The sequence below is a fragment of the Mus musculus genome, chromosome 10 (genome assembly GCF_000001635.26).
Source record: "Mus musculus strain C57BL/6J chromosome 10, GRCm38.p6 C57BL/6J".
Classification (NCBI taxonomy): domain Eukaryota; kingdom Metazoa; phylum Chordata; class Mammalia; order Rodentia; family Muridae; genus Mus; species Mus musculus.
In genome coordinates this window covers 107,122,274-107,132,916 of record NC_000076.6, presented here as the reverse complement: position 1 = coordinate 107,132,916, position 10,643 = coordinate 107,122,274, and the positions used below count along the sequence as shown (strand labels likewise).

General features: G+C 42.6%; 1 protein-coding gene across 3 annotated transcripts in view; it reads left to right on the top strand.

Annotated features, from left to right (window-relative positions):
* Positions 1-9,155: 9,155 nt before the first annotated feature.
* Acss3 (acyl-CoA synthetase short-chain family member 3) overlaps positions 9,156-10,643 on the top strand; it is a 190,248-nt gene continuing 188,760 nt past the window's right edge. For 2 of the 3 annotated variants that reach the window (NM_001142804.2, NM_198636.4), the window contains exon 1: positions 9,280-9,629. In NM_001142804.2, coding sequence (NP_001136276.1) covers positions 9,334-9,629 — 296 coding nt within the window. In that variant the 5' untranslated portion in view covers positions 9,280-9,333. Of the gene's footprint in view, positions 9,175-9,279; positions 9,630-10,643 lie in introns of those variants that run through there. The other variant, XM_030245151.1, reaches the window with a different exon arrangement.

The following is a 10,643-nucleotide window of genomic DNA, read 5'->3' as shown; positions in this document are numbered from 1 at the left end:
ATTTCCCATCCTCTGATACGCATATGTGTTACCAATGAGTCCAAAGTGGTTGCTACTTCCTGCTCACTTGGTCCAATCAGCATAATGTCATCAATATAGTGCACCAATGTGATATTTTGTGGAAGATCCAAACGATCAAGATCCCTTCTAACTAAATTATGACACAGGGCAGGAGAGTTAATATATCCTTGAGGCAAAACTGTGAAGGTATACTGTTGGCCTTGCCAACTGAAAGCAAATTGCTTCTGGTGGTCCTTATGGACAGGTACTGAGAAGAAGGCATTTGCCAGATCAATAGCCGCATACCAGGTGCCAGGAGATGTGTTAATTTGCTCAAGTAAGGAAACTACATCTGGTACAGCAGCTGCAATTGGAGTTACTACCTGATTTAGTTTTCGGTAATCAACTGTCATTCTCCATGATCCATCTGTTTTCTGCACTGGCCAGATAGGAGAGTTAAATGGAGATGTGGTGGGAACCACCACCCCTGCATCTTTCAAGTCCTTGATAGTGGCAGTAATTTCTGCAATTCCTCCAGGAATACGATACTGTTTTTGATTCACTATTTTCTTTGGCAGAGGCAACTCTAAAGGCTTCCATTTGGCCTTTCCAACCATAATAGCCCTCACTCTACAGTTCAGGGAACCAATATGAGAATTCTGCCAATTTCTGAGTATATCTATCCCAATTATACATTCTGGAACTGGGGAAATCACCACAGGATGTGTCCGGGGACCTACTGGACCTACTGTGAGTCGGACATCAGTCAAAACTCCATTAATCACCTGCCCTCCATAAGCCCCTACTTTAACTGGAGGGCCACAATGTTTCTTGGGATCCCCTGGGATCAGTGTCAACTCAGAACCAGTATCCAGCAGACCCCGAAAAGTCTGATTATTTCCTTTTCCCCAGTGTACAGTTACCCTTGTAAAAGGCCGTAGGTCCCTCTGGGGAAGAACTGGAGAAAGGGTAACAGCAAAACCTTTGAGTGTCTTATCAAGATCCTTCCTCAGAGGAACCTGGCCACCCCTTCATTCAAGGGGTTCTGGATCTGCAAACTGTCTCAAGTCTGGAAATTGATTCACTGGCCGAGATTGCTGTTTACCACGATCTAATGTAGCCTTTCTTTCATTTGGCTGTTTACCACGATCTAATGTAGCCTTTCTTTCATTTGTTTGAGAATTTTTCTGCTTATACAGATCAAACAAATATGCAGTAGGCTTCCTATGTATTTCATTCCTGGAAACACCATGATTGGTTAGCCAGTACCAAAGGTCCAACCGAGTCATGCCATTATAAATTTCACCTCTCCTGTGCTGACCATTACTGGGTATGTTATTATAAACATTCTTTTGTCTACGCTGTCCATTATAATAACTAGAATCACCTTGTCTCCGGCGATTCAATGCTGCCACCTGGCCCTTGTTACCTCGGAATCCAACTAAACCCAGTGAATTTAATTCATCTAATTGAGCAGAAGCATCTCCAATGCTAAGATCTGGCACAAGGAAAAGGGAAAGAACAAAACCCTTCAAATGTGCTGGTGCCCCTCTCACCAATTTGCGTCTTATAGAGCTAGTGAAAGGCATATCTTCTGGACCTTCCCATTGTGGACAATTATGCTTTACACAATATATCCACTCTAGCATTGCAATTTCCCTAAGTCTTAAAATCCCTTCATCAACACTAAGCCACGGAATATCAGGCATCTCCAAGTCATTTCCAGTAGGCCATCTTTTGATAAACACCTCAGCCAACCATTCAAACAAACTTTTGACACCTTTTTTAACTATGCGAGCTTCCGTATTAAACCTAGAATCTCTACTCAGAGGACCCATGTCAATAAACTCAGCCTGCTCTAGTCTTATGTTCCTTCCACCCTTATCCCACACCCTTAAAATCCATTCCCACACATATTCACCAGGTTTCTGCTTGAATGAATTAGCAAACTCATTAAGCTCCTTAGTAGTGTAGCGAATTTCCTCATGGACTACACTTTCTACCTCCCCTCTAGGAGCCTGTTTTGCTTTGAGTCTGGTTACAGGTCTAGAAGAAACTATTGGTGGGCCGTGAGCAGACTCTGCAAAATTAATTTCCTCATGTGGGGAAGGCATTATTTCAAGGGGTGGGGCTGAGGGTACTACTTCCTCAGGTGGGGCAAACCCTTGAGAATCTGAAGATTCAAAATTCTCAGCTTCAACATGGTCTTCCCACACATCCCCGTCCCATGTTGTAGGATCCCATTCTTTGCCAATTAGAGCCCTTACTTTAACTGTCGACACACTCTGAGGCTGAGACTTGAATTTTCGCTGTAGTTCAGCCAACCTTACAATGAGAGTTTCTGTTTGATTTTCTGCAACTTGAGCTCTATTGCTACAAGAGAGAAGATTCTCCTCAAGGACACACTTAGCAACTTTTAGATCGTTTACTTGTGTCTGGAGCCTTTCGATTTTATCACACAACTCCTTCCTTTCATTCATCATTTTTTCCACAGATACTAAGAGCAGCCAGCCAGTAAAATCATTTTTCGATTTTTTCCCCATCTTGTAGAAAGCTTTGTGCACTGAATCACCTAATTCATTAAGAAAATCAAGGGCATTAGCTTCTTTAAGTTCGGAATATAGTTTCAACCATGGGTCTTCAAAATTCTCTGAGCTCCCAGGAGGGAGAGAATCTGGAGAGGTTTCAATAGTTGAAAGTGCTGGTTGATCAACAAGCCAATTCCAGAATTTTAAAAGATTCATCCTTGTACTTCTGTTACTCTAGAACCACCCCACTTCTGGTACCAACTTCTGTATTAGTCAGGGTTCTCTAGAGTCACAGAACTTACGGATAGTCTCTAGTTAGTAAAGGAATTTATTGATGACTTACAGTCGGCAGCCCAATTCCCAACAATTGTTCAGTCGCAGCTGTGAATGGAAGTCCAAGGATCTAGCAGTTACTCAGTCTCACGCAGCAAGCAGGCGAAGGAGCAGGAGCAAGAGCAAGAGCTAGACTCCCTTCTTCCAATGTCCTTATATTGTCTCCAGCAAAAGGTGTAGCCCAGATTAAAGGTGTGTTCCACCACACCTTTAATCCCAGATGAAAGGCATAGCCCAGATTAAAGGTGTGTTCCTTAACTCGGAGATTCAATCTTCTGGAATCCATAGCCACTATGGCTCAAGATCTTCAAACCAAGATCCAGATAAGGATCTCCAAGCCTCCAGATAAGGGTCACTGGTGAGCCTTCCAATTCTGGATTGTAGTTCATTCCAAATATTGTCAAGTTGACAACCAGGAATAGCCACTACAATATATATGTGTATATGTGTGTGTGTGTGTGTGTGTGTGTGTGTGTGTGTGTGTGTGTGTGAGAGAGAGAGAGAGAGAGAGAGAGAGAGAGAGAGAGAGAGAGAGAGAGAGATTTATCTGTATGTATACCTGCATGCCAGAAGAGGGCATCAGATCCCGGGATAGAATCTTATGTGGTTTGCTGAGAACTGAACTCAGGACCTCTGAAAGAGCAGGTAGTGATCATAATCACTGAACCACCTCTCCAGCCCAATTCTTTTGAGAATTTTATAGAGATAATTTGACCACAATCACCTTCCCTCCTGCACTCCTTCTGAATATCCTCCTTCTCCTCCCTACCTACTTAACTTTATGTTCATGTTCTCTCTCTGTCTGTCTCTGTCTCTTCCTGTATGTCTCTGTTTCTGTCTGTATGTCTGTCTCTCTTTCCTCTCCATTCAGCCCAATTTGTGCTGACAGACTACTTTTGGGTCTGGAGCCTGCCTTAACATACCAAGTGTCACAACATTAAAGAAAACTGACTGTCCCTTTTCCAGCTGCTACCAAATTCAAATAGATCCTCAGTTGGTGACAGCAATTCACACCTATCTCCTCCCCTCCTTCCTGGGTGTATTGGTTAATTTTGTCAGTTTGACACAAGCTAGGGTCATCTGGAAAAATGTAACCATAATTGAGAAATATTCCTCCATACTATTTGCCAGTTATCAAGTCCATGGCGGAGCGTGGGTGGGGGGATTTTCTTCATTAGTGATTGAGGAGAGCCTAGTCCATTATGGGTGGAGCCAGTCCTGAGCTGGTAGTCCTGAATTTATAGAAAAAGTTGCCTGAGCAAGATATGGTGAGGGGGCAAGCTAGTAAGAAACAGTCCTCTACAGTCTCTGCTTCTAGGTTTCTGCCCTGTTTGAGTTATTGGACTTTTAAATATGAGTTATCTGGGGAGCCATATACCCTCCTCTACCCAGCCTTCCCATTCTCCACCCTGTTAAATCCATCCACTTCTGTTTTCTATATTGCCATTGCTATGAAGGGCGAACAGAAGACATTTTCAAAAATTAAAGTTTACAATGTCATTAAATATTCGACTTCATTTTTAGAAGTTTGAAAACGATTTTAGCCCACAAATCTCAGCATATTTCCTAAATACGTTTTGCTGAATCCCAGTAAATCTCAGCATGCCTTTGATTTCAGCTCGCCTTGTGCCTTGTACCTGCTTCACAGATAAGTGCTTTCAACAAACACTTCTACTCATAGAGTTCTCAGTACTTTTGGGAAACTAGGCATGTAAGAGTCACAGGACGCTTGGTAATAGTTCTGATGCTTTCCTCTCGTTAGGCATTTTGCTTTTGTCAAAGCTAGGCAAAGGCATGATTGGCATGGCTAACAGTACGTACAGCCCAGGTAATTTATTAATAACTTTAGGCTCTCTCTCTTCTTTACCATTATTAGTCAAGTCCATTGCTGAATGAAAATTAGAAAGCGGAAATCACTGACTGGCAGATCGATGCATCTTTCTACATTATTTTCCTTGTTCCACCACTTTCTTAGGGATTTTACACTCAGCATCAAGTTTCTTCCCTTTTCCGTATAGTGGCTTGAACAGGTTTTCACAGGCTTCATTCTTTCTACTCTGCATTCTCTGTATTACTTTCCATCATCTTTATACTTCTACAGTGTATCACATATTTCAGAAAATCTTGGAATCAATGTATCATTGTTTAAGGCATTCTAAATGTCACTCAGAAAGTACTTTAATTAGAATGTTATATCAAGAAATACATAAGGTATATTTAAAAGCTGCAGTTTCACATGGTTTAAGCATCGATTATCTCATTCTCCAAAGACATTAGAGTTTTCTTTTGAAATAGTAAAAATATTGCATGCATGCTTAAAATCACACCATGTCTTTTGAAATAGTCCGATTGCAAAGGTTTAGCTATAGTAAAAAGATTTTTGGAGGGCGGAGTTGTTTGTTTATGAACTTTACTGCTATCTGGAATTAGCTTGGCTTACCATTGCCCTAATGCAATTTACATATTATTTATATATCATATCAATCATCTGGTATGCTATATCCATTCAGATTACAGCCACAGAAATTACAGCATGGGAAAGTTAGTGGAGCATTCCAAGTTTCAGCATGTAATGTTGTAGTGTTTGCACTATGAACAGACTCAGCAGTTGATTCTTTTAAGCATTTCCTGTGCTTAGTGATTTGTACACAGCTACCACCTTTATGTCCAGAGGCACTATCTATTCCATATAATTTATGTAAAAAATCAACATTATGTGATGTCTTGTATCTCCAGAGAAAGGGTTTTTATCTGACAACAAGGGGGTTTACCTTGCCTGTATTTTTATGGTCAGTTCTCTTGAATGAAGCCATAACCTTCATTCTGAATAGCCAAAGGAATCCAGGGCTCGAAGTCCTGAGATATTCCAGGTATTAGCAAAGAACTCAGGATTATTTTCTCTTAGAAGCTAAATCCAATTCTGCCTTCCTTGCTTTTAAGACATATGCTAGGATCTAAGTGGATCAAGGAACTTCACATAAAACCAGAGACACTGAAACTTATAGAGGAGAAAGTGGGGAAAAGCCTTGAAGATATGGGCACAGGGGAAAAATTCCTGAACAGAACAGCAATGGCTTGTGCTGTAAAATCGAGAATTGACAAATGGGACCTCATGAAACTCCAAAGTTTCTGCAAGGCAAAAGACACCGTCAATAAGACAAAAAGACCACCAACAGATTGGGAAAGGATGTTTACCTATCCTAAATCAGATAGAGGACTAATATCCAACATATATAAAGAACTCAAGAAGGTGGACTTCAGAAAATCAAATAACCCCATTAAAAATGGGGCTCAGAACTGAACAAAGAATTCTCACCTGAGGAATACCGAATGGCAGAGAAGCACCTGAAAAAATGTTCAACATCCTTAATCATCAGGGAAATGCAAATCAAAACAACCCTGAGATTCCAACTCACATCAGTCAGAATGGCTAAGATCAAAAATTCAGGTGACAGCAGATGCTGGCGTGGATGTGGAGAAAGAGGAACACTCCTCCATTGTTGGTGGGATTGCAGGCTTGTACAACCACTCTGGAAATCAGTCTGGTGGTTCCTCAGAAAATTGGACATAGTACTACCGGAGGATCCCGCAATACCTCTCCTGGGCATATAACCAGAAGATGCCCCAACTGGTAAGAAGGACACATGCTCCACTATGTTCATAGCAGCCTTATTTATAATAGCCAGAAGCTGGAAAGAACCCAGATGCCCCTCAACAGAGGAATGGATACAGAAAATGTGGTACATCTACACAATGGAGTACTACTCAGCTATTAAAAAGAATGAATTTATGAAATTCCTAGGCAAATGGATGGACCTGGAGGGCATCATCCTGAGTGAGGTAACACAGTCACAAAGGAACTCACACAATATGTACTCACTGATAAGTGGATATTAGCCCAAAACCTAGGATACCCAAGATATAAGATACAATTTGCTAAACACATGAAACTCAAGAAAAATGAAGACTGAAGTGTGGACACTATGCCCCTCCTTAGAAGTGGGAACAAAACACCCATGGAAGGAGTTACAGAGACAAAGTTTGGAGGTGAGACGAAAGGATGGACCATGTAAAGACTGCCATATCCAGGGATCCACCCCATAATCAGCATCCAAACGCTGACACCATTGCATACACTAGCAAGATTTTATCAAAAGGACCCAGATGTAGCTGTCTCTTGTGAGACTATGCTGGGGCCTAGCAAACACAGAAGTGGATGCTCACAGTCAGCTAATGGATGGATCACAGGGCTCCCAATGGAGGAGCTAGAGAAAGTACCCAAGGAGCTAAAGGGATCTGCAACCCTATAGGTTGAACAACATTATGAACTAACCAGTACCCCGGAGCTCTTGACTCTAGCTGCATGTGTATCAAAAGATGGCCTAGTTGGCCATCACTGGAAAGAGAGGCCCATTGGACTTGCAAACTTTATATGCCCCAGTACAGGGGAACGCCAGAGCCAAAAAGGGGGAGTGGGTGGGTAGGGGAGTGGGGGTGGGTGGGTATGGGGGACTTTTTGTATAGCATTGGAAATGTAAATGAGCTAAATACCTAATAAAAAATGGATAAAAAAAGAAATAAAAAACATATGCTAGGAGACCTAGTTTCTTTCAAGTCTTTCATTTGGTTTCTTCTTTCTCCTCCTCTTCCTCTTCTATCTCCTTTTATTCTCCTTCTCCTCTTCCTTCCTTGTCTTTCTTCTTTCTTCCTTCTCCTTCTTTTTATTCCTCCTCTCACTTCCTCCTTCCTCCTCTTTCCTTCTCCTTCCTCCTGCACCCCCTCCATCCTCCTTCTTCCTCCTTGTCTTCCTCCTTCTTCTTCTCCAGTTCTCTATGTCCTTGCTGAGTCCATAACACTACCATTACCCAGTTTGGTTCTTATGTGGTGTGGTTTTGCAAATGAGAATATATATGTGAATGTTTAATTAATTATATTTAGTTGAAATTATAAAACAATCTCACGGTAATAATTTGGAGTCCTTGAAATTTGTATGTCAGAGGGCAGCATTGAGTAGGAAGAGGGGGGTGGTAGAGATGGAAAGGATTTTGATTTAGGCGATGGCAGTCTTCTAAGAAAGTTGGGAGGAATAAAACATGCTGTGGGTGGGTAGGAAAGGTGTGGAGTCTTGCTTCTTAGTTAAGGAAAATAGCTGAGGGGGTTACTTAAAGTTATTTCTCTCCTGCCTTGGATTAGATTCATGCTTGCAAAGTTTAGCCTTTATCTCTGCATCATTTTCTGCCTGCAGGATCATTTGTTTACTGCTTTCGAATTTATGGTTGTTTACAGGGTCCAGGACATTCCACCATTTCTCACCTAAGACTTGAGAATACATTATTTTTACACGTAAAACTTCAAATATTGTGACGCTAAAACAGAGTGGGCTTGGCACGATATTAAAGCAAAAGATTGTGACTTTCATTGAATTGTGAGAGAAGGCAGGTCCTGTAGAAAGGCAAAAGCCAGGCAGGGAAACACACCTGTGTGTTTTAAATTTTCTCAGCTTCGTCTTTATTAAGAGTCATTTTATCTTTTGATTTGTTTGAGAATAGCCTTCTGAGACTTAACCCACACATTACACAATTCACCCTCTCAAGGGGTAGGTACACTACAGTGAATTCTAGTTTCTTCAGGGTTATGGTGTGGTTACCATATTCGATTTAAGAGTATTTTTATTACTCCAAAGAAATCTCACAACCGTGTGTTCTCTCAAAGAGAGTCAGCATAACTCCAAAGGGAGTTAGAAGGGAGGAAAGGTTCCAAGTCCTTTGTATTCCTGCCTCTAAATACTGTGGAATGGACAGGCAGGTGCCTCCTGCTCTCAGCTTGGCTGTTGTCGCTAGTGGCCAGACCTGTCAATCACTCCTGGAAACACGCCCCCCCCCCCAACCCTGCTGGGTAACCCTCCTTCCACACCTCCTCTAGGTTGCCAAGAAATCCTGGAACAAATGATGCCCCGGAGCTGCTTGTGGTTTTAGTAAGTAGGGTTTGAGTTGAATTTTAAACAAAGAAATAAATGTGTAAAGGAAAATGATATCCCAGAGCCTCACTATAATGTCCAAAGTTATATGCTTTTGCTTTAGGAAAGAGACACATGCTTTATTTTAAATAAGCCATTGGGCCCTTTGGGCTTTTTCTAGGCGTCTTTGTGTGTATCTAAGTCCTATTAAACTCTCTGTCAAATTGCAAGTGACTGTCATGGGCTGAAAATGCGTGTAAGAGTTGAATTTAGGGGTGACGCAACTCAACCCCTATAAACTCCTGGCCACTTTCCCCAGGCCTCCGTTCCAGCCTGTTGCTTTCTTGCTGACTCCAGGTCGGTTTTTATCGCAGACTTCAGTTTGACTTCCAAACTTCGGGGCTAGGGGCTCACCTCTTGATTAGCCCCGCCTCCTGCAGGCTCCCCCTCGGGGCTAGTGCCACAGCTGTTGGGACTGCAAACTGCTCCGACTGCAGCTAGGGACAGAGAGAAAGTATGAAGCCATCCTGGTTGCAATGTCGCAAAGTAACAGGCGCCGGGACGCTTGGGGCACCTCTGCCAGGATCCCCTTCAGTAAGAGGAGCCGCTGTGACCCGAAGGGCTTTGGTGGCCGGGTTTGGGGGCAGGGGCTGCAGGGCTCTGACCACCGGCAGTGGTGGTGAGTACAAGACCCACTTCGCAGCCTCTGTGGCTGACCCCGAAAGATTCTGGGGTAAAGCTGCTGAGCAGATCAGTTGGTACAAGCCCTGGACCAAAACTCTAGAGAGCAGATACCCGCCTTCCACAAGTTGGTGAGTGGTGTCTTAGTCATTTCCATTATCTCCTAACTTCTTAGATGCCAAGGCTGGAAGGTCTGGGACCAGGGATCTAAAGTTCTAAGAATGAAAAGAAAATCAAAATGTACGATGCCTTCAGCTATTGCTTGTTTGTTGGTTTCATTCTCATAGCTGTCCTACATTCTCTTTCTGAAGTTCTTGGTTATCTAGGGTGATCCCAGTGCCACAGAGGTTGACTTGCCAAGGCCCTGCTTGGCAGTGGGGATGAAGTTAAGTGACCAAAACAAAGGCTCAGGAAAACAAAGGCTTGGCTTGCATGGACTCTGCTGACTAGAAGAGGAGATCCTGTGTAAACAAATATAGAGTGTGTAATAGACTAGGGAATTATGGAGGGAGAAAGGGGGAAGGGCTGAGCAAGCCCTGGAAAGATTAGATCTCATCATTTCAAAGCTGAAGTGATCTTAGTATCAAAGTTCAAGGGGGTACCAGAGAGCCTGAAGTAACGGACACTGTAACTGTGTTATCTGGAGAAGTGAGAGAAAGGAGTTGGGGTAAAAGGAGGATTAGATAGTGTGCTAGGTACCATAGGCTTGTGCGTATGAAACCCCAGGATTGCCTAGGGGCTGATAGAGGCCAGGTGACCCATGGAGTCACAGTAGGAAGAAAGCTTTCATCTTGACATTTCAATTATAAATCCTTTCAAACATTGCTTTTATATTCAAAGGAGAAGACATTGTAGAAAAGTGTCTTTAGGCTACTGAGAGAGTGAGGCCCACAGACATGGAGTTTCTGGGTGCCTAGCCCTTTAAGGATATGGCTTCTCCCATCTGCTAGTTATTAGGAAATATTATCTGTAAAATTTGAAAAAAGAGCTTCGTAGCAGATGAGGGCAGTGCATTGGTCAAGCTGCCCTCTGTCTGTTCGGTTGATGACTTTATTCTCAGAACAGAGAATCTGTAATGAGAGTGAGAGGAGTCCCTTTTGCGTCTTCATCCTGCCTTGTTCCCTTTTGGTTTTGTTTGTGGGAAT